Source organism: Buteo buteo, chromosome 6, assembly GCF_964188355.1.
Source record: "Buteo buteo chromosome 6, bButBut1.hap1.1, whole genome shotgun sequence".
Taxonomy (NCBI): domain Eukaryota; kingdom Metazoa; phylum Chordata; class Aves; order Accipitriformes; family Accipitridae; genus Buteo; species Buteo buteo.
This window is the reverse complement of record NC_134176.1, coordinates 11,541,414-11,566,174: the sequence shown is the minus strand read 5'-3', so window position 1 is coordinate 11,566,174 and position 24,761 is coordinate 11,541,414. Positions and strand designations below refer to the sequence as shown.

Here is a 24,761-nt window from a genome sequence, read left to right as displayed (position 1 = left end):
TTGTGTAAAGACTGTTAATATTCAGAGCATTTTATAGTGAGTTTCTTAATTGTGTATTAAGACATGACATCACTGGGACTAATAAGAGCTCAAAGCCATCATATAAGAGTTTGTGTTGCATGTGGTAGTGTGAAGGAAGCTGGTTTAACTGGCCTTTATAAAAAGGCTAGCCATTAAATAGCCAAGAAGCACTGCCAGAGGGTGACTCATCCCTGTTTTAGACACCTGGTTTTGTTGGGAGCAACCACCTGTCTGGCAGAGCCAGCCTCTTCAGTAACTGTAAGACAAATCTAGATACTCCTAGTCTGGTGCTGAAACCTGCCTCTTTTAACATTGGTTTTGACACAGCTTTAGATTATATTTGCTTCAAGAACACATAGTCTGTTTTGAGGAGAAAGGAAAGGAGATGACAAGAGTTTCTATCCACCTCTTCAGTATCCAAACTCAGTATTTTGATATGGGCAGTCATTTGGGTGTTGGTAAAACTTTTGCATAACTTAATGGAGATGTTTTGAGAAGTATTAACTTCTGCAAAGATCCTGTGCTCTGTAGCAAATATAATAGGAATATATGAATTATACAGAACAGTTCACATGGAAGGTAGAAAGCACTTAAGTCAATAAAAGACACCAAATTTATATTTGAAAAACAACATGAAAATGAAGCCTAGCTTTTATTTGGTGTTCAGCTTGAAATGAATGGCTAAAAAGTATGGGGGGAAGAAAAAAACCTTTCCTATGCTCTGGTTAAAAGATTCGTAGACACCTCTAAAATGGCTTTTTGCACTCTGATCCAGACTGTTGATATGCCGAATTGAAAGATTCTGCTCAGGTCTTACTGAACCATAGAAGGCTGTGTGGAAACATGTTCACTTCTGCCTTCCACTGCTTATATAGAGCAAGTATTATATTCCTTCAGCATCTATTGATGGATGTTGTCCTGTTTTCTTGGCATCTTTTGAGGAGAATACTGACAGAGCCAAGTCCTACAAAATTACTTCATCCTTGTTCTTTCATTGCCTTCTCCTTTTCATAAGGAACTGCTCAATGGAGGAAGTATCATAGGTGAATGCTGCAAAATTGCTGCAATGTTAACTTTACTTTGATTTTTCTTTAAATAAAACCTTTCACAAGTCTTTGCATATGGCTAGGCCATTTTTCACTCATTCAAATTAGCCAGGTGGGTCAGCTGAGTCCTTGGTTTCTGTTGAAGTATTTGTTTTAATTAACTGAATATCTGGCCTCTGATCCATCTACACAGCAGAAACTTATAATTGAGGGGACTTTAGGTATAAGAAGGAAGCTGGGAAATCCCTTCCTCCTCCCCTTTCTCAAGCCCACTGAAAAAGCCATAACTGTTCTTTGGCTAGCTCTGCAGTACAGAAAGTATTTCTCACCTTCTCTGTATATGTTTTCCCATGGGACTTTTAAAAATGTTAGTCTGGGTCTCTTGGAGATGGTAAATGAGCTGATTAAGGCTCTGTATCTTGCTAAAAATATTAGTTAAGCCACAACAAGTTTCAAATCTGAAGTTTGTATACCAGGTATTTAAAAGTAAAATGCAGTGTAAAGAACTACTGCAAGATGTTTAACTGTGAGGCATCACATTATGGCAAAGATGATGATCTGTGGTTTAGAGAAGCCCAAGTGTTTGCCCAGGTACAATTTAGTGACAAGAGATCTGAAATCTCCTTTGTCTTTGCAGTCTTGGTCACTGTACACTTACAGGGCTTGCTGACCACAGCAAAGATCTTTCTGCTCTTTGCTTTGGTTCAGACAGTTTATTTTTTTTTAACTACCAGAAAGATAAGTTAAAAAGGTCATCTTTTTCAGTTGTTCTTGTCAAAACTGTGTAAATTACATATTTTGTTGTACATTCTAAATCATAAACTGCTAGCGCAGCCTGAAAGGATCTGAAAACACTCCTGCTGTGAGCAGCACACTGTAGTGCTGGAATTCATCCAAAGCAGTGCCCCATAAAAGAATGGTAAATATGTCTGTGTGAGAACAGCCTACTTGGCAATGTTCAAAATGCCACTGGGTTAAAACAGAGTAACTGCAGCTTTTCAATAAAGGGAATCTGACAACTCTGCAGATAGCTGATACAGACCTGTAACCTTTCCCTTTTAGCATAGTAAGTGACCGTGGCAAGCGTTTGGTTGAATTCTTCAATGTTATTGCATGAAAAGGAATTTAAAGTAAAAGTCGTCTTTATTCAACTGGCTCTAGTATTTGCTTGGTATTTGATAACTAAAATTACAAAAATTACAGTGGCAGTAGGAGGAGCAAGGGAGTGGAGGCACAGCTGCATACTGTATTCTGTGTAGCTACTCATCATTCATGAACATCTTCTGTACACACAGGTATTTCTGAATGCTATGCTAATTGGAGTCATTATTCCTTTTTATTCAGACTCTCGCTGATGTTGGAGTAATTCCTGGAGGTGATATGACACCAGAGGCAGCCCTAACTAAACTGTCATACACGCTCAGCAAGAGTAAGCTTAGCTGGGAGGAGAAGAGGCAGGTAAATATTTCAGTGTGACCTTGAAAGGCTTTAACTTTCTCATCGACTGTGCTAACTTCTGCTTAGCTGAATGCCTTGAGCTTCTCTCTTGCATTTAAAAGCAACTGGTTCCAAAGCCATAATGTGAACATCACGTGGTTTGGGTTTTTTTCCTTAAGGAAAATGCTGTTAGACAACTGGATGTATGTAGATTGGGAGAGAAAAGAATTCTCTGCATAAGTCAGGTGAAGACCATGACCGAGTGATAAAAATGCCATCTTTAAACAGTAGTAGTCTACATTGGACATTTCTGTACTCAAAAACTATATGTGGAAATTCATATGGGAGACAGAATCCCAACCCTACTGAAGTCAGCAAAGATCTTGTCATTGATCTTAGTGTGGAAAAGATTTCATCCAAGACTCATTCACACAAAGCTAATTCTGAAAATAAATATTGCCTACAGCCTCTTCCTTTACAGCATTACTCATGACAGTGTTAGATTTTGTTTCTCTAAGAGGAAGTACACTCTATAAATATATAAAAAATAGAGGATTATTCCAAGAACCAATTGTAACTGATTTTAAAATCATAACCCCTTTAACAATGTTCTTACTGTTCATTGGTGTTTAACCAAGGCTTTTTTCCTCAAGTTATATAGTTACATATGTTTCTTTTGTACAAGGAGTGTACAGCTCTGAATTAGATAGGGGAGCAGCAGTCTGCAGGAATGCATGTGTTTCTATGCTTGTATGCCATGAAATCATAATCCTGACACTTTGGGAGATGACATCATGATGAGTCATTCTCTAGACTTAAGCACTGCATGCACATGTGTATCTTATGATGTTTTGTTTTTATTAAAACTGAAACAAATTTGATCACTATTTCATGCTCAATATCTTCCAACCAGTAGCAGCTGTTGAGATAAACATATTTGGGTACCTTTGATCAGAAGTGGGGTAGCTGGAAGTACCACTTAGCTGACCTTAGAAACAGTTTCAGGCTCTGAGCTTTTGGCTGTTTGCTAAAGCAAGCCCTGGCTCTGAAAAATGAGAGGAGGAGGAGCTATGTGTTTCTTCAGTGAGGATGGCAGGAACATACTCTGTGCAAGAACATGCTTGACAGGCAACATAACACTGTGTGAAGAGTAGTGGTATTGCATGTGTTTGTGTATATACACTTTAGAAACCCAGGCTCTTCACTGATGCCTCTTTGGTACACTCACTGGCCCTGGAACATATATATACTAGGCTGGTTTTGATTGGTTTTTTTTTTAACGCAGACTTTCATCTTCTTGCACAGAGGATTATTTGACCTGGGACAGGAGAAACTTTCCTAGCTGGCTTCCTGCCTAGGTGTGTGAGTTAAAACTTAATTTCAGATCCAGTTTGCTGAGGTGAGATAGCCGACTTACTTAGGTGAGGACTTGGTGATAGGACATTTTAGGTAACACTGACACAAGGTACTCCTGCATCTTCATGTGCTGCCCTTTGGAACGTGCTACACAGTTTGTGTGGTGGCAGTGGGACCTCCTTTATATGGTGTGAAAAACAAAATAACTTTTGCAATTTCTTTGAGTTAAGCAGGATTGGTTTCCTCATTTGACTCATTGTACAGATCCACAAACAATTGTGTTGGCACAACTAAGGGAGCAGCTTGCTGCATTGCCTGGGCAGGAATGAGTGGTAGAGACCAGGAGAAGAAGAAAGCCTGGAAATATGTTGTCTGTGGCAATATCTTCAGCTAAACATATCACCAAACAATAGTCTCCCAAGAGACGGAAGCTCTCCTGAAGCTGGCGTGGTTATTTTAGGATTCTCTTTCAACACAAAGAAGCAAGGAATGTGCCCCCAGACACATGCAAATGGCTGCAGAGCTGGTAGGACTGACTAAGGCACGTAGGGCTTTGCACTGGGTGCATTTAGCACAGGTGCCAATTGCTAAGGTTACCTGTGCAAAGCAATGATCTCAACCTGTCAAACTCTAAAAGTGCGCCAAAGCAGTTGGTATCCTCGGAGTTGCATGCATAAGGGACTCTTCCAGCAGACGGCTACAGTGTTGTCAGCGCTTGGAGTTTTGTTTTTTTTAATAAAGGGCATGCCTAGACATAAGTAAACCTGGGGCATTCCTCCTTCCAACATCACATCTGTTTCTTGCAAACTTTCACAGTCCTGCTTTTTAAAATTCTAATTGAAATAACTACGTGCTTTATAGCTGCATCAGCAACATTTTGTGAAAGAGTGCCAGTATGTAAAATTGTCAGAATTGAGGAAACCAGTTGCTTTTTCTTAATGACTGGCTTTTCTCTCTGTTCTCGAGGTTTCCCAGAACCTGTCTTTTGGAGTATTTTCATTTCTTTATTGCCATATTCAAGCACTTTCTACGCACAAATTGGCTGACCTTTTTTTGGTTTGGTTTTTTTTTTTTTTTTCCTGGTGATATCGGATGCACCCACCCTGCAAACTGTTACGCACCTGCTTTAATATTGAATGACTAGTACTACTGTAGACCCTCGGCATTCAAAGCTGGCTCTATGGCCAAATTTTAACAAAATCAGGGCTAATGGAGCTGTTTGAAAATCCATTGAAATACATGACCGTCCACAGGCAGCACTGGGCTTTGTTTTGAGGCCTATGTATACAGTCTGTGTAGGAGTACTGAGGTTTGGGAATGCTGGCAAAAGGCAGCATTTCAGAATATTCTGGTCTTCAGCCTCACTCTGCTAATTACTCACTATCTTTGTGTTTTTAAGTAGGCTGCAGCTTATCCCACTAGGGAACTTTTGTCTGCATACTCTAAAAATTGGGGTGTTTTGTTATGTGCTTATTTTGGTTTCTTTGCTTTGGAAGAAAGTTTTATTTGCCTGTCCCTCCACCCCCCCTTTGTCTTTTTAAACTTGCAATCTTCATGAGACAGTAACTATTTCTTTAATCTTTTGTCTGCATTCAATTAGTTTCCATAATTCCTCCAAACAATTTTCTAACTTGATCCTAAGGTTTTTTATTAGACTACTACCATATTTTTCCTCTGCTAACAAAGGATTTGATTGCTTGCTTTTCAGATGCTGAGTGAAAATCTAAGAGGAGAAATGACTGTTGTACCCACAGGAGCCAAGATCTCTCTGAGAGATAGCAAGTTTATTCAAGTGATTGCCAAATCTCTAAGTATCAGCAGCAAGGAGGTATACACTTAAATATTTACAACTGACCTCATGTAAAGCTGTAAACTCAGTTAAATGAACCTAGCTTAAAGATGAACAGCAAAGCTGAAAGAAAAATGGAACATTGGAGTTTTTATATTTTTTTTTTTTTTTTAGTACTGAGTGTCCCAACTAACTAGTTGGGTTAGGGAGAAAGGACACAATGACAAGCATAACATTAAAATCTTTTTAATTAAAAACATATTAACTTTTTTCTCCCCCTCTTTGTAGCCCCATATTAAGTTTATTTTCTTGGCTGGCTGGTTGCAATAACAAGCCTCAGACGGTTGCTCTAATTCAGGGTATCAATGATATGAAAAAGTGCTTTGTATTTTTGTGGTCAAATGGATTGACAGTTTCGAGCAATCTAAATAATAATGGGTAAAACAGCTTAATTGTACATGAAATCATAGTATGCTGGTACTAAGGAAGCACTACACCAGTGTAATGTGTGGTGTTTAATATTAGTCCTTCCCAATTGGAAAATCAGAAAATACAGTATTGGTTGTAAGATGCAAGTACTTGCTTTTCTCTTGGCTAAGTTTCAGGGAAGATGGGATTTTCAGTAGCTAATGAATACTGAATGTATGGTTCTTCTTTAGTAAGCGTGAGAAATGGGAGGATATTTAGGGGGCCTATGGGACTTGTCAGTGGAGGTTTGGAAGTACAGGTTATACAAATATCTCAGGAGTCACATGAATAAAGTTGATCCAGTCTTGAGGAGTCACATGAATAAAGTTGATCCAGTCTTGAGGAGACTGGACTATATGGTCTGTTCCAACTCCTACTAGTGCTGTTTCTCTTACTGTACTGATGTGTAACTATGGCAGTATGGAGATGGTAATTAGTGCATGCACCTTAAATGGTATATATAGATATCAGGTAATTGTGGTGTTGCCAAGGAGGAATATAAATCTTCATGGATGTGAGACCCACAAAATGTAAAATAAACATGAGACTTCTTTCCTTCCAAGAACTAAATGCTACCAGCTTTAAATAACCAAATGACTAATTTGGAAACTTTACATGAAAGAAAGGGCAGTGTTTTTATGACTTGGACATCAATCACATTAGAAGCGAGGCTGATATTAAATGTTTAATTTTGTTTGTTTCTCAGGAGTTAGAAGCCGTAAGAGATGCATTAATTCCACCTTTGGCTTGTGCTGCAGCTAAACTGGGTGACATAGATGCACTAAGAGCCATAGCAGAAATGGTAATGTAAAATTAATAGTTTGTACAAAACATTAATTTTTAAATAGAGCTGTAAATGACGGGAGGAAGCTATGCTGACTGGGAAACAACTACCTAAGTCTTAGAATCAAAGTGCTTTGGCCAATACAATTGGTTTCTAGGCTACTCAGTCTTTGTCTTTCAAAACTGGTATGTTCTTTCCCCTATCTGGTTCTCAGCTGTTTACATTTTCTTTTGAACTGTGAAAGTACAGGTAGATTAAAATGCAAGTTCTTATCTGCTAACTTTGGAACACTTTAAAATGGTTTGTGCTGCTTTCTTTCGTTTAACTTTCTTTATGCATATTCATAGTATCTAGCTTTTGGATGTAAATCTGTAATGATTAAAAAAAAGAACTTGAAAATTACATTTAAGCAAAACACAGTGCAGTGCTAATTCAGGATTTTGGGCTCTCCCTATAGCTCTAGCTTGGGTTATACCTGAAAAAAGAAAAAGGCATTTCCCTGTATCATCTTCTACACCTCTTTTTTTTTTTTTCTTTTTTTTTTTTTTCCCCCTCTTTGCCTTGGTTTACCCTACTCTTGAGACTTTGGTAATGGGCCTCAAGAAAGGATAAATATATATTGAAAAAATAATCTAAGGCAAGTAAAATTAGCAGACTTGCACAAAGCAGCTGTATGGTGTACCGCAATAAAATGCGTATCTGAAGGGGCTCTAATGAGAATACGTGTAGAGGGGGGAACATGCAGAAGGTTAAATAAGTATCTTTACTGGTGCTAAAAAAACACTACAAGATAGACTTTTAAGTTTGACAAGCTTTACATTTTAGTGGCAGAGTTAAAATGGGTTGTATGCATCTACTGCTGTACCAATAACTTAATGTGCAGCCATTATCTTTCTAGCATGTGAAGGATCTGTCCTTTTTGCAGGGTGGAAACTTGAGCTGTGGAGACTATGATGGCCGAACTCCACTTCATATTGCAGCCTCTGAAGGGCACTTACCATTGGTTGAGTATTTGTTGACATCTGGTGCAACTGTTTATGCTAGAGACAGATATGGATCTACCCCACTGACGGATGCGATCAAGTTCAGGTAACAAAATAAACTCTACATACAGGGTTGTATAAATTAATAAACCTTCTATCATTTTGGATTTGAAGTCCATCCCTGTGGTTTGGTCTTGTTTTGTCTCAGCATTCGTGTGTAAATGACAGCAGTTAAAATAACACAAACACATCATTTCAAAGGATATGACTAGCCTAAATCAAAAGATTTTTTAAAATAACATTAAATGAAGGCAAACAACTTGGTATGCATGCAGAATTTTAACATAAGATAACTTATTGCTGCCTTCCTGCCTAGACTTGGTCCATAATATCAGTACTCCACTCTTTGTTATGAGGCTTCCTTATAAAACAGAGCCAAACTGATCACTTCTTTTGACTGTCAGAAGTGAGAATGCAGGACCAAGGGCTGCCTGTTTTCTTTCTGCCCTCCTCTTTGTCATCCAGAGCAGACTGTTTCAATTGGCACAAAATATACCAGTAGGCTGACATGTTTTAATCTTTCCCTTCCACCAGTGCTTTCCTGAGTGTCTTGCCGGATGACTGTTTTTTTAATTTTTCCCTTCCACCCACTCATAATTATATGGGATGGCTGCATGGCTCTGCCTGCTTGTGGATTTCCTCTTCCTGTTGTTCTGGATGTCAGCAGTTCTTGAATGGTAGTTTTGGACGTGCAATTTACTGGTCTTTTCCATGTTGTATAGTCCTAAGGAATGGCCATAGCACCGAGTATAAAAGTTATCAGTTATCAAAATTTAATTTTAAAACGCTTAGTTTATATAGCCTTGGGGATTCATAGAGCCATTGGTCTTCTAACGTGTTAGAAGCTGCTTGCCCTAATCTCTTCTTGTTTCTTTGATCCACTTTCAGCTCCTTATCTCATATTCAGTCTGTATGATGGCAGGAGAGAAGCTTTTTTCTGTAAAGGAGCTTGGAGTGATAATATTTTCATGGTCTTCATGGATGTCTGTCCCCAAATATTCCTACAGCTTTCTAATGTTGACAAGTTCACCTGGTCTGTCAGGCTGGAGTTACCTCTGTGGGAGGTCTGACAGTCCTGGTTTTGCATTTGCTGCAGGAATATCTTGAAGGCTTTTTCGGTGTCAAAGACCAGATGTAGAAAACTTAGCAAGCTCTATTAACTTGAGACTTAAGGTCCTGTGTGGCCACACTGTGCTATTGCCATATCTACTGCATGGTCCTCTATGGCTTTGTAGTTGTTGCTTTATCTCATGAATATGTAAGCCCTTCAGTGGCAAACCCTTAAAGTCTTAAAGCAAAAACAAGCCCAACAGCAAATCAAACAAATAACCTCGCGGTTGAATAGAGGTGGCTCTGCTCCAATGTGAGAAAATGCTAAAGCATTAGATACCATTAGATGTTCCTGCAAATCAGGCACCTACTTTTTTTACCGCACCCATCTACTGCCTGAGGAATTTCACATGAGCTTGTTGTTTGGATTCCTTAGCATTGCCACTCCTATATTAGACTCCTACTATGACTCTTAAGCTCTTTAAAACTGCACACCCATTTTGATATAGGGAATTGTAAAAGGAAACTGCACCATAACCATTTTCAGTTTCTCTTTGTGTTTCTACTGTTTGAATGAGAGGAAGAGTTGACTTAGAACTAATCTCATAAATGTGTATTTATGATCTCCTGTGTACTCACACTGCATTTCACGCTGATAAGCATATAAAGGAGAATGGTAAAGACCAGACAGCTGTATATGTGTGTCATTAGATACCCACTAAAAAGATTTCTGCTACAGAAATATTTAAATTCTATTTATTAAACACTTGCATGCTGAAAGTGAACAGATTATCCTGATGCAGTGTACAAAGTTGCAGAGAGGGAAGGGGGAAAACTGATGTTAATGAGCAGTCAATGCTTTAAACTGTTTAATATTGTAACTTCCTCAATTTTACTGAATATTGCATCAGCTTAATCCCATTTTCTGAGAATTAGTATTTGTTTAATTGCCATTTAACTGCAGTACAGTATCCACTCATCTTAAAAATAGCTTTCTTCCAGTCTTTCTGTCACATTTCTCAGTGGCTTGCCTTTTAACCTAGCATGCAAACCTATATAATGATGACAGATTTCTCTTTTCCATTTAATAATTTGTAAAGATGATCAGGAGTAATGTCTCTTCTTAAAAGCTTTTTAACATAGCACTGTCAGCTGGTAGACCAGCAACTTGATCTATATCAATGATAGTCTTTTAAATTTTTTTATTTTAAGTGACACTTTGTTTCTTTAGATGGTAAAATGTGGAGTCCCTTTCTAAATAAGAAATAAACTACTGTATTTCCGCTTTTTCATTTGTAGCTCTGCAATTTGTGTGTAGTCTCATTCACTTTATGCATGAAGCTGAACAGACCACTGTTAATTTGGGCCAGTTGCTTGATCAAAATTAGTAGCATTCCTTTAATTTCTTAGAGTACCCTCAAGGGATAATTAATTTTCAAAACAATAGAATAATATTTTTTAATGACAGAAACTCTCTAAGCAGGAAAATGTCTTGAATAAAAATTGTGTATATTTTATGTAGTAAAAGCACTTCCATTTACTTGTAGAGCACTGGTAAAAGGTTGAAAATGGGGAGTTGCTCATACGGTGCTGTGAGAACATCAGATTAGAGGTAGTAAAATTACCTCCCACGTAAATAAGAATTTAAATACTTGATATTTTGCAGGGTTACATTTACATTACTTCAGGAAATCTAAAGCAGAGTGAAAATCTAACTACCACTGACTTCAGAAGTACACTGAAGCCCATCCTTACAGTATTTGAGCATAAAATTCCCACTGATACCATGCAGAAAACCAAACAAGTGAAACTAAGCTGATTCTGCCATAACCATTCCAGTTGCTAGGGGAGCAAGCATTAAAAAGAATGAAGCTAGTCAAGTTTGGATATACATTACACCTGCATTTCTTTAAAGAGAGTTGGTGGAAGGTGTGCACCCTAAGGCCCCAATCCTGCAAACTCTTACATGCGTGTTAATTTCACATGTGTGATTCATCCCTTTTGAAGTTGATTCACTTTTAATAAGTGTCTGCCAAGTCAAGGCCTAAGATGATACGTACTGTATGGCACCTTGATTGCTGTGAATCCAGAACTCTCGTGAACTGGTAAAAGTCTTTATCTGGAACTCAAACTTTGCTCATAGCAGTCAATGTTGAAGACCACACTGAATCATTTCTTTTGCTATAAATCATTTAAAGTATTAGTATACATTGGGGTTTTTTCTCCAGCCTTATCAATTATGGAATCTAGCAGGGAGGAGACACTAGGAATACTTTTTGTCTATTTGTTTCTTCTTTCAGAGAGCAGATGAATGACAGTGGTAATATCAAAAGGCTAACTTAAGTAACATATGCAAAATAACATTGTTTGTATAGCCTATATCTGACCAAGAGCTACAGTTTGCTAATGGAGTGCATTAGGAAAAGGGGGAGTCATGAACAGTTCACAGGTGACAATAGCTCCTCATGGTTTTGCTTATCAGATGGAGCTAGACTGGACAAGCAGCTGTGCATCCCAGACTAACATGGTGATGTTGGCATTCCCTCTGTATCTTGAACTTTCATTGTCCAGCAGTTGCTCTGTTCTTTGGTTTTGTGCTGTCACCTTAGAACGGGAATTGCATTTAAACCGTTCCCAAGAAGTTCATGGCTCATGACATCAGCTGAACTTCAGATCAGCTAAACTGTGACCCTTGTGAGGCTTTTGTAAAGCTGCAGGAGACTGGCACTTAAAGAAACAACTTCTAAAGACAAATACCTCTCATGTGCCTAAGACATAACAGTATCAGAAAATTCACTGCCAGCCTCTTGAAATATGAATAATGCTCTTGTGGTAGGTACAAGACAGCAGAAGTGGTACACTGGATAGGGCTTAAGTTTCTGCAGAATGTAGATACTGTTTGGGTGCAAGTAGGAACAAGCTGTAGTGCAACTTAACCTCCCGCATAGTTTTTATGTTGAGTGATGGGAATGTGAGAAGGTAGTCAGTTTGCTTTCTTGGATGAATCTGCTCTTCATAGTCACAGTACTAAATTTAACACTTTTAAGTTGCATGTCACTAATTGTCCCTATTCTTCCTCTCCCTTACCCTTTCCTTAACAAGCAGTGGTATACAACACTCCCTCTTCTTCCCACCATACTGAGAAACATGATTTTGAATGATTCCCAGTCATCAGGACACTGTACTTCTATTTAGAACTGTTTTATTGTAAGCATTTATTGTAAACACTGTTCGTTTCAATGCTTAAAGTTTTATTTTATTTCAAACCACTTTTTTTTCCTCATTTAAATTTGCTGTATTAAACACATGGGTAAATGCCCCCAAATCTGTCTCTATCAAAGATTTATAGAGTCCCACTCAGAGTAGTAATGGCTGTGCGGCACAGGTGGGACACAAAGTCCTTTCTGGAGGGAATCTTGCTACCAGTGAGGAGTAAATAGTTACAATAGGGGAAAAGAAAAGCCTTGCTCTTCCCTGGAATCCAGAGATATGGACTTCATAGGGGGGAGCACATTGAGGGAAGATACCACACAACATTACATGCTTTACTGCCTTTTATCTTTTAGTGCTGTCCCATAGCATAGCTTTTAGTTTGAAAAGCGCTAGTTTCATGCTGTGATTTCGACTATAAGATGGGAAATGAGGAATACTCCAGGGCAGTCGTTGGACAGTAAGCACACGGTCCCTATGTTCAGTTCTGTACCCAATGTGAGCTTGAGTGAACAAACATGTTCTACTTTAATCTATTTTAGGTCAAATTTCTTTTCAGCTAATTACTGTTCTAATTAAGACTGAACTAAAAATTTCATACATGTAGAATTCATTTTTCACCACAGATTGAAAAATAGGAAGCCATGCCATTATTTGCTGGCTCAAGGAGATGCTTGTGGATGACTAGCCATGCTGTAAGGGACCCACCTGAGAAAATATTTTAGATAACTGAAAAAACTTGTGTCATGTGCTGTTCCAGCAATGCTTTGCCATGAAACAGAGAAAGATTTTTTTTTTTGAGGCTGTCAATTGAAACAAAGTACAATTTAAAAGAAATCTGTCTGGTAGGTTAAATAACCTATGTTTGGAAAAGCAAAATGATTCCTATAGCATCTCTACAGTTCTTTATTTAGATTATAAATTAAGATATTACATGAAACATAAGCTTATATAGGCTTAATATAGATAACTGCAAAGTAACTTCTCATTCAAGATGGAGTTTCCTAAAAAGAGGCAGAGGGATTAGATAAGCAGTTTAGTCCAGTTCTAAAATGGAAAGGCCCATGGCTACCTCCAAGAAAATGCAAGTGATTAAGCAGAAAGTGTATGTGATCTTATTTTTTTATTTTTAATTACTACAGATGAGGTTTTAGGTACTGGGTTGGGAAAGCCCATATGTTTCCTATTACAATGATATGCCTAACTCTTTATTTTGAAGTGTTATGGTATAGCAACTTACTTTAAAGAGGAACTATGCAACTATTCCTGATCTACTGGTGTCATCATGCTCTTTCTGGAGAAAAAAACCTGTGTTTGGATTTGTAAACTAGATCATTTGTTTAGCAGAGGAGCACACTGTCACCTCCTTTTTGAACCTAGTTCTAAGCCTTTCACTTGGTCACTTGTGAAAAACATATTTTGCACATTTTTCATCTGTCATGTTATTTTCTACCCGCAACAGTACCTTTAGGGACTGGCCTTTTCCATAGACTTTCTCAAGCTTCTGACTAAGGTATAGGAGTTGGCTGGTAGTGCTTAAGTATCTATGTGTTCTTTTATCTCAAAGGAAAGGACAAGGAAGACCTCCTAAAGACTCCAGGTGGAAATAAATAATAAAGGTATTGGGAGGAAGCGGTTAGGAAAAGATGTGCTTTTGTGGGACATTCATAAGAATACTTACCATAATTTTGAAGCCCTGAAAAGCTGATTAGCTTCTACATTAACCTAAAGATTCATAGCTTATCTCCAAGACATAAGTTTTATTTAAGACTGATATATATGGGCATTATATTCTGTAAAATACAGGAATGATGCTATGTAATAAATGTCCTCACTGTTTGTGTGTATTTCAATCACTGATATTTCAAGCGTTAAATTAAGCTAGCACTAAGGTAAAGAAAATAAAAATTCTTTTAAGAGAAAGGGATGCATCCCTTTCATTTTCAGAGCTGAACTTACCACTTCCATGAGCTTAGCGTGTGAATGATTTTTTGATAGGGAGGGCAGATCTGTTTACTACATCTGTCACCTTGGAGAAGATTCATTGGTTCTGTGACGGTGGCAAATATCGTATAAGAACTTTCACTGACTGTGTATATGAGTAATGCTGGATTTAGGGGAAGAAAAACCTACTGGTCAAGACACTTTCTCTGTTTTTTCTATTCCTTTCATAAAGGCACGTACAAGTGATTAATTTGTTACGAGAAACGGGAGCACACCTTTCAGGCCATGACTTGGAGAACATTGGAACAATACTCTGCAGGTAAATGTGATAAGGTGAGGTGGCTCTAAAATCGGGATGGAGGGGGATGGTTTTTCAGAAGAGACTTGTAGAATTTAGAACAGTGCATAGACGACTTCCAAGAAACAGTTGGGTCCCTGGCACATGACGTGGCTACTTCTGTGCTAGACTAATAATGAGGAAAACAGTGTAGAGATGAAATTAAGAATCAATTCTGTGTTGGAGCACCAAGAGAGCTCCAAAGTAGGGAGTATTGTGGGGATAAGCGAACTAGAAGCAAATATAGCTTATTTTTTCCAAGCACTTTCACTGAGGAAGGGTGGGGAGGAAGCTGTGAAAGGTATCATTTAATAGCATCTCTATTTGAGAATAAAGCTGCACATATTTTTACTTCTTAAAATCCACTTTTCACTTCTATGGGAATGGCTTCTACTCTAACTAGCATATAACATCATTCTTAAAAATAACTAAATGAAATAGATAGGTTTAACCCCAAAACTTTTGAATAATTGCTCACCATCTCTATATTTAATTTTAAGAGCATGTAATACTCTGCTAAAGCTGTTTTTTCATATAGTTGCTTTTAATATATAAGGTGGTTTAATTATATGGATATATATTATGAAAAGAAATAGATGCTTGATTTTATTTTTTCCAATACTGGTCCTGAATTACAAATTACTCTGAAAATTGTGATAAGGTTTCATGTATTTCCTAAAATTACTTACTGTTTTTACTTCATTTCTTCTTCTCTTCTCAAAAACAAACAAACAAAAACCCCCAAGTACCAGCCTTTATATCAGGACTTGGCAGAAAACCATGAGACTTATAGGGACCAACCAGTGCTGTATATTGTCTACAAAACAAGGTCAAGGTAAAGCTTATGTGTGTTCTGTATAGAGACTGGACTCTGTCCTTTGAGTAGTTCCGGAATCAAGAAATACTAGCTGGAGTGTTTCCATTGTCATAACACAGTCAGAGGAGACTGGGTAGTAAGTCTTTTACCATGACGTTTCCCAGGGCACTGCAAGTGATAGAACAGAACTAAACCCTTGGTTTGCGTAGTTTCCATCTGCCAAGAAGGCAAGGGGAGTGGCTTAGGGAATGACATTCCTCTGCAAATTAATTGGCCCCTTATTTAGCCCTGGTGCCACATGCAGAACCAGTCTGGCTACCTGACCTGGGAGTAGTATGTCAAAAAAAAAAGAAAAAAGAAAAAAAAAAAAGAGAACAAGGGTCCTTTAAACAAAACGTGGTTCTAATGCAGTTTGTTACAGCATTTTAAGGAATATCGTACACGCTGCATCTGTATTACATGATCTCCTGATGTTCAAAGCGGATATTTTGATAATAAACATTTAAGATATTGTGAACTTGCATTGATGGTAATAAGTTTAGTATAAAAACAATGTAGATCTTCCAAACAGAGGGCAGGAACGCATGCGCGTGCAGAGGCTGACCGAGGACTCGGCGCAGAGTGGCGTACTTGGGGTGAGAGGGGAAGAGGTTCTCCCACCTCGGTGCGGGTCAGGAGCCAGGGCTGTGGTTCTCTCCCGGCCGGCAGCTGGAGCAGCAGCCGCGGCCAGAGGCATGCCCACTGACAGATGTCCTGCGTGCCCCATGCCAGGAGCACAGCCAGCCTGAGGCAGCGGTCAGGCTTCGAGACAGCGCTGAAGTGTCTGTGAGTGGTGGCTCTTCCTTACGCTGCTCCTGCAGAGCTGAAGGGTTTTCTTTCCTCTAGCCGTTTTAGAGGGCCTGGCATAGTCTTTCGCACCAAAGCGGACTTTTTTCCACAGAGCGTTATTCAGGTGCCTACAAGTTATTAAATCAGAGGTACTGGTGTTTGTCCTCCTGCCAAAATGTCTCAGATACTTCTTCAGGAGTATCCTCAGATGACCTGACCGATACACTCGTTTTTCCAGCATGCTCGGGCTCACTTCTCAGTCCTACCTCTTACCTCCTCCTTTTAAGCCGCCTTTTTGCAGGCACTGGCACCTTCGCAGTAGTCGACGTGTTCACGTGGTCAAGCTGCTTGTAGAACAAGCTGTTGATAACATCTTCCCTCTGCCTAATTCGAACTGTTTTCCTACATATCTTCTATCTTGTAATGTGCCTTAAACTGCAATTTGTACCATTTTGAATTTGTCACCAAGGCTATATGTCAACTTCTTGGGGTTTAGAAGGACAAAGCTGCTTGCTTTCTGATAAGCTCTGGGTTCCTGCCCATAGCTAACTTAACTTTTTTCTTCCATAGAGTTCTTTCTGAATTAGAAGCTGTAATCATGTTTCCCCCCTTGCTCCTTACCTATCCTCAAACAAACTGGCTTTCATAGAACACAAAAATCACTGTTCATGGTCTTTTAATACAGTCTCCTCAGCTTCCTTGTGTTTAGACTCATGATTTTTAGAATAGAATAGAATAGTTCAGTTGGAAGATTTTGGAGATAAAATAAAAATAAATGTGCTCCTTTGGCATTGGTGATGTTTGAGAGGGAAAGGAGTACCAACCAGAACTGAGAGCTGGACGGTATCAGTGGGAACTCTTGTGTAGGAAGTGGAGATGCACATAGGTGCAGACAAGATGATCTAGTTATTAAATCTTTCATGGTTTCATTTGCTGTTTCTTTTTCTCAGTGAGAGGGGTTAGTCTGATTTTTAGAATCTCTTTATTGATGTTTTGTATCTGGTTCATGTCTTTGTTTTGAAATGAGAAAGAGATCTCAATGTTAGTAATCTGTTAAAAATGCCAGAATCTCATCTCATATTGCAGTAGTATTGTCATCTGTCTGCAAAACCAAACCATGATGAGATAAATTGGGACACTCAGACTTATTCTGAAGGCTTGTCAAGTTCTGGAGTTGGTAAACAGTTGCTTTGTGTTTGTTTTTTAAAGGAAAAAAGCCTGTATAGAGATACTCTGTTCAAGTCTGTACTTAAAATTAAATAGGGGCATAAAGTCAAACCAGCTTTCTCTTTCATATTCTTAAATTTCATAAAATGATATAATATAAAAGGTTGCAGCCTTTCAAAATTGGCAACTTTCAGAATAAGATGCCTCTTCAATTTAACATAAACTTGGGGGATAAGGCTGGGGGAGGAAAGATAAATATGCCTCTGCAGGAATTAGGACCAAGCTTCTAATGCCTGCTATCTTTCAAAGTCTGTTTTTCTCAACTGAGAGAGATGTGGAGATACTAGCTAAGAGCAGCACTCCCAAATGTGTTCAGGATAGAACAAACCGTGCCTTAAGCTGGACTTTTAACTTGCTTTTTGAGGATCTGAATTTAAAAAAAAAGGGAAGAAAAAAAATATTTTTCTCTTCTGTCACGGTGATGATACACCTAAGGGAAAAAAAAAAAAGGAACTTTTTCCTGAACACTTTATGTAGACACTGAAAAAGGAGAATTGCTGAAAAAACAGAGCTTCATGTCCCTGGGAAAGATGAAATCCTAGTACCTGAGGAAGCAGGAGGGAACCCCAAGGTGTCATTTCACTGTACTCACTACTTCCCAGATCCAGAACTGCATTTGCCCTTTTCCTTTGTCATGGTTGTAGCACTGTACCAGCTACTAGGAAGACAGTTAACTCTATCCCAGCTAAAACTAGGACATCTTTCTAAACCCTCTGAGACCTGAGCAGCTTCGCTTCTGGTACCTTGACAGTAACAGAGCACCCCTTAAACAGCAGCTCCTGTTAACTGAGTTAGCTTGATGCTAGTGTGATGGGAGGCACAAAATCAGAGACCATAATTGTATTATCGCTATTCTTGGTATCTTAGCTCTGTCATCATCGTGGCTACATTAGCCGTGCTGAAACTGTGAAATGGGTACTAATCATTTTTTCTATATGTAAGAGTATTGATAGGCAGCATACCTGGGATTATCTGCTATAAAAGGTATCAGTAAGAGTTTAGTAAAATGTGTTAAGTAGTTCTTTGTCAACAAAGCAGGTTTTGAACATCCCGATAAAAGTATATTGAAGTTCTTTTTATTCCATTTCATGATACAGAAATAATGGGCTTGCTGCTTAGACGATGCACTTGTAGCTGGAGTTGCTGGCATAAATACCTTTGAAAAAAATACAGAGCAAAGGTCCCTATAGTGTATGTTGAGAAGTCCTGTGTATATATTTGACTATATGGAGTGTGCTTACATTGCGTAAAGGAAATACGGATGTGTATGGCTTGGCTACAGTGATCTGGAATTGAAGAAAATGTATTGTGGTGTTCTTGATTATAATCAATTTAGTGAATAGTAGGTATCTTCTATTTAGAGTGGTATCTACATTTTCTTGCAAGCTACATCACTTTTTGTTCTCGGGGTCATAGTCTCTGTAGAATACATTTCTCACTTGATCAGTAAATGGCTGCTGCAAAATTGAAGATACTTCTGTGTATTTGGATTGCTCTAATGTCACCGAAGGAGACCACTTCACAGATTTGACCTCTGGCAATGTGGGTTAAATTGCTCTTTCTGAACAGGTGCTATTAGGCAGTTACTTTTCAAGTAAGTGCAGTAGTCCTTGTTTGTTGCTTACAGTGATGCTAGCTGAATTTCCCTGGGTATGTAGGTTGGTAATATTTCTAAATTTGCTGGTCTTTGCCCAAAATGGTTTCTGCTTTGCACGCAGCTGAACAGTGTTTGGAAAATACAGTGTTCTCCTGTCCAGTGTTGGAGATGCTTCTAACTCTCACTTGCTAGGCAGGCTGTTTGTTTGTTTGTCCCTTAATTCTGGGACCTTCCAGTGCCAACAGCAAGAGACTTGTCTTTGTAAATAAAGATAATTCTTGTGTTCCAGAAGTGGCTGCTAAGCAATTTCTTCTCTGCTTTACTAATGCTTACACTTTTTCTTTATTACTGTTTACTTTTTCCTGCAGTTTTGTTAAGGACTTCCCACTGAGCTTCCTGTTATACTTCCTTTGCCTTCCTCTGATTCCTTATTGCTTCTGAGGGGCCTCTTTTTGTGATGGCATTTTTCATTAATGATTTATTGATCCTTTTCTTCATGATGTCACACTGAAGCACTGTTAAACCTCATAGCACCCCACTGCCATTTCCCTGTCCCGCAAAGGCCCCAGCCGTAGGTCTTCTGCCCTGTCTCAGGGTTGGTGGGGTTGCATGGAGGAACACAGAGACAGTTTCTTTTCCTTTTCCTGCCTAGTCCTTGGGACTGCTGCAAGCAAAAGCCTCTCTGACTTTCTCCTCAGACTGCTGCAATTAGAGGCTTCCACTCCCCTGAAAAAATTTTTTTCAGGTACTTAAGAGATTTAATCAACAACAGAAGTGATTTCAGCCTACCAGAGAAGTGAATGTTGCAGTCCTGCTTTCATGTTTTTTTCCATAAACTTACCTGACTGTCTGCCCCTTGCACCTTCCAGCCTTCTCCACTCTCCACCAGGTCTGCCTGCCTTGGTTTTCATACCCGAGCCCGTCACCGTCCTCCATCCCTGCTGCCAGCAGCATGCCTTTCCCCCACAGTGAGCACTGTTTAAGGCAGCAAACTCTGAACTTAATAAGTTTGGGGAGGGTTCCCCCTCTCTTATAATGAGATTCAACCTCACTTGATGATTATCGGTGTGGTTCTGCTGAAACAATCTGTGAGCGCACGGCAAGCTCGGGTCTGAAGCCTGACAGATGTTGGTATCTTGAGAAAACTGAAGGTAGTTGTTCAGCCGGTTCACAGGCTTGGTACAGACGATCATGCTTTTGCATATGTACAGGCTGCTAGCCCTTCTTTTACCAAAATAAAAGTGAAAAATGAACATTAAGTATTATGGACGAGACTATCAGCAGATGTGCAAAGAAACAGTCTGGTGTACGTTCCTCTGAAAACTTTAACTTGCTTATTTGTATATGATTCATTTTGATCTTGCTATTGCTTGTTATACATGGCAGATAGAGGTCATCTTTAAAAAGCTTTTTTTTTTTTTTGCTTGCTGCCCTTTTATATCTTACACATTATCTTGTAAAACTCAAAAAAATGTAGCTGTTACTGTCCAAATGATATCATGTAAATATGCTGTCATAACTTCTGATAGCAAACATAGTTATGCAAACTTGTGAAGGGGGTTTCCTAATGGTTTTAAATAGGGCACGCTGATTGCTAGAACATCTGCTTGTGCTCTCACTTACTCAGCTGCATCTTGATTTAGCTATTGCCCTCCCCCCAACTCATTTCATGAGATAAATATTATGTTGTGAAATATGAAACTGCATGACTTTTTTTCCCCTTTGGTCACAGTCACACCCACTATGTGAAACTAACCTGTTGTAAGTACTTATAGCACAGCCCTATTAATTTAAGGAACTGATTCATCAAGCTGTGTTGCTTGCTCAGCTATTCAAAGTTGTTGTAATAGTGTTCCTTTACTTACCTCTCTAACCTGGCAGCCATGTTGAGCCTGTTCTGGTTCAGCATTTGGCTGCTGAGCTAATTGACAGGACCGAGGAGCACACTGAAATGGACTGAAAGATTTAGAACCAATATTAATTATTTTTTTTTCCAGCCTTACAGCTAAAGGTGACATGGATGGGCTGTATGCCTGGTACCTAGCTGGTGCAGACCTGAAGCAAACTGGTTATGATGGCAGGAATCCCCTAGAAGTAGTAAGTGTGTATACGGCTGTACTCTGTATGGTATACTAGCTGTGTGAGTAATAACACACGCTGTCGGATAATATTAGTTTGGGAAAAGTAAATGCTGCTTTGGGGACTATAAACCAGATTAGAGTTTGTTACAAACTCAAGTCTGGTGCTGTTCTGAAGTAATAAATTGTTGGAGCCAGAATTTTCTCATCTATGTCAGAGGAATTAAAATTTAAATTGGATTTTAATTATTTTGTGGTAACATACTCTTACTTCCCACAAGTAAGTATTTGCATGTCCTGGTGCACAGGATGGCAGGATTTATTCATGTTTCTACTTACAGGCGGAGGCTACAGGGCTTAAGGACGTTCTTGACTTCTTTAGACAAAAGCAGTAAAGAAGGTAAAATCTCATTTTCAAGTGCTAGATTTCTGAAATGTATGGATCACCATACACATGTATGAAGTGAGATTTTGTATTTAAGCCCTAGTTCATCCTGGGGCATCTGGGTTCAGCTGCTGTCCCTGCCTTAGTTTCTGATAAGACTGAGCACTTTAATCCTTCTTCGTAGAGCAGGGCTGATGTTTATTCCTCTTTCTGCCTGACCCTGGAAGTGCTTTTTTATGGTGCGTTCCACAGTGTGGTTCTGAACTTGGTTGGGAATGTAAAAGCTACTAAAAACCACTGAGGGCAACAATGTCTTGTTCCGTTGGCCTGTTGCAATAAATTGCTCCTCTCTCTTGCTTGCATTAGAGAGGAAATGCCTTTTATCGGGCACTTTGCCAGGCCTGGTTTTCAGGGTGCTGTGCCCACAGCACCGGAGCGTACCCTTCTCCAGTAGAGCTGTGAGGCAATCGCAGCCATTCGGCCGCATAGCCTCCCACTCGGGAGGTGCTGCTGCCGTACCTACAGCGTTTCCACCTGTGCTCTCCCTCTAGCTTTTAATGGAACACCTTACACCAGCCCATCTTCTAGTGAAGCATAGTCAACCACCACAGCAAACGTGGGGCATATTCTTAACAGACAGGAGTTAGTTTTACTACACACAAAGGCTGCAGAAGGCTCCTTTTCTGCAGAGAGCTCTGCCAAGGGCTTCGTCTCCCTCCGGGCACGGCACAGGGCAGTGCCGTGGCCTCCCTCTTACTCGGACCTTAGATGTAGCTGCCTGGTTCTCTCTGACACGGACTCCCAGCATGAATCTCTTCTGTGCTGCTAACGTACAAGGTGTGTTTCCCTAGCTGTGTGCATGTGAGGCGGGTGTGAGCCTCGTGTTCAAAGCATCAGATCTGACAAGTCTCTCTACAAGAAACTTGTTTGGGCGTTTGACCTTCTCCGGTGCTGTGCTGTAACTGGAGACATTTAAAACACTTCCCATTAATTTCTCAGAACTCCTTTCTGATGCAATACATTGTTGATTTAGGTATCTCTTCTCCAATATATTGGCAAGTCTAATCCCAATTTAAATATTGGGAGGAGATGATCTCCTTTAATAAAATTAACACAAAATTTAGTTAAAGGTTTTGCTGCATCCACGGCTACCTTGTCTCTTGTGTGTCCCATTTGATCAATGAGAGTGAATTCATGTGTATGTAAGTGGGGAACTGCAAGTGGAACAATAGCATTTTTTCATCACTGTGTACTGGTCTAAATGAACATAGGACAGAATCAGGCATTTTTTGCTTTCCTGTACAAGTTTGGGGGTTTTCTTTGGTTTTAGCTGATACAGAAGGATTAGATAAAGTCACAGCCTTTAGCATTTAAATGGGAGTTTTCCAGTGTCCAAGATGAAGATGCTAAAAATACCTTCATAATATGGGTTATGTTGCAAAGGGATTTCCATTTTCAGTGAAATATGTCTGCAAAAGTCACTTTTCTTTTGTAAGTGGGGAGTGAATGTGTTAAATCTTCAACTCCTACATGGATCATCTCTTAATTCCTTTGGACTGAGCCACCAGTAGTGTAGGCAGTTTGAAGGAAGTCTTCAGTACTGCATAAGAACTTGCTTGACAGGCTACAAGGCAACAAGATTTTGGATACTGCCTAGTTCTAAACATCCATTTTCTCTTTCTCCAGAGGCTGTAGAAGATGGTCACTCCTCTTCAGAAATACCAGCTTTGAACATTAATGGTGTTAAGCCGTTATGGAAGAAAAAGAGGAAAGGAACAATGGTAGCTGCACTTGGAGCATACAGGAAAGCTAGAGCTTAGAAATATTCTTTATTTTGGATCACATTAAATTCTTACTGATTTTCTGAAAATTATTTGCTGGTTTATCTTCTAATCACTTTTTTGAAAAGATTTTTTTTTTAAATAAGTGAGGTTGGAATGTATTGACTTTACTGTACAAGTTCTGTTTTTAAAGAGGCCTTTTGAATCTTCTTACGTTAAATCAATGAGGACAGTATTGCAGGCATAGCAAACGGAAATGCTGTGGTGAATTCATACCAAGAAAAAACAGTGGATTGTGCATTTCTGGGTTTCAACTAATAAAATCTCTGAGGAACAATGTTGGTTTCACTTTGTCTGTTTTTTGCAATGGCTTTTATCACTTCAGTTGCAATTACAGCAATTGTGAGTGTCAGTGCAAACAATTGAATCAGTCATGGGCATCTGCCTGCAGTTGTGTACTAATCTTCACCAATGTGTCACTATAAAACCTCACTTAAAATGAGTAGGAGGCAGATGCCATAAAGCATGTTTGTGGGACTGTCTAAGTGAATTGATTGTTTTGTTTCTAATAGCATCTTTCCCACATCCTGACCGGAATATAATCAAGATTGCTACATGCTGGACACATAATTCTTTGGACTGTAAATGTGATCTCAGTATTAACAGACCCCAAGTTTAAAGTCCCAACACTTTCAGACTAAAGAAAAGAGCAGTATGTATCTTTACAGCTGTGTTTGCCCTAGAATATGTAAACGTAGAGAATACTTCAGGCAAATGCATGTACTGGAGACAGCAACTTTTAATTTCACCTACAGCTTCTGCAATAATCTATGTGGATTTTCTATCTGCTTCATCTGAAGGGAATCTTTGAAGTGCAGATAGTTTGTTGGGGTTTTTTTTTCTTTTTTCTCTTTATACTCTTCAACCTTCCCACAGCTATCCTTATCATGGAGAAAAGCTGCATGGACTACTTGCTGAGCCTGCTAGTATTAAAGATTCCCAAGGTATGTTGCGTATCAGATCCCCCGTAAAACAAGGTAACTGCATGTAGTCTGAGGAAATGCTGTATACACTCCAGTTAAAAAGCAAAACAAAAACATAAAAATGCCCGGGTTTTGGTTGTTTGTTTTTTTTTTAATGTGAAGAGTAGTGCACCTCTTCACTATGGTCACAAAAATTACAACTATGCTATCTCATTGTTAAATAATTAATGCTTCAGATTGAAAAAAATTAATACGGAATTAAGTAAATGAGATGTAACATCAAAAATCAGGCTTCAAATTCATCACCTTTTTGATGTCTTATCTGTAAATACATAAAGGTGATGTATGTAACAAAGTAATGTTTGTGAAAATTTTTATGATCAGGAGAAAAACCATGCACAGACTCTTCTTCCTATGGTATTTAGACCTACTATCTTAACTCGTGCCTAGTCAGTAGTCTAAAAGTTTATGCACTGAACTAGAAAATCCCTTGATAAGCTTCTCTGCAAGTGACTTTCTTAGGCTTGGAATGTTTCCTTTTTTTTTTTTTTTTTTTAAATGATTCTCAGATGCAATGATT

At 38.9% G+C, this 24,761-nt stretch overlaps 1 protein-coding gene across 3 annotated transcripts in view; it reads left to right on the top strand.

Annotated features, from left to right (window-relative positions):
* The window catches only part of ASPG (asparaginase), a 49,552-nt gene extending 26,024 nt beyond the window's left edge, over window positions 1–23,528 (top strand). For 2 of the 3 annotated variants that reach the window (XM_075029720.1, XM_075029718.1), the window contains exons 9-16: window positions 2,412–2,525; window positions 5,569–5,688; window positions 6,824–6,919; window positions 7,827–7,990; window positions 14,381–14,467; window positions 20,952–21,051; window positions 21,374–21,432; window positions 23,104–23,528. In XM_075029720.1, the coding sequence (XP_074885821.1) occupies window positions 2,412–2,525; window positions 5,569–5,688; window positions 6,824–6,919; window positions 7,827–7,990; window positions 14,381–14,467; window positions 20,952–21,051; window positions 21,374–21,427 (735 nt within the window). In that variant the 3' untranslated portion in view covers window positions 21,428–21,432; window positions 23,104–23,528. Of the gene's footprint in view, window positions 1–2,411; window positions 2,526–5,568; window positions 5,689–6,823; window positions 6,920–7,826; window positions 7,991–14,380; window positions 14,482–20,951; window positions 21,052–21,373; window positions 21,433–23,103 lie in introns of those variants that run through there. The other variant, XM_075029719.1, reaches the window with a different exon arrangement.
* The last annotated feature ends 1,233 nt before the right edge of the window (window positions 23,529–24,761 follow it).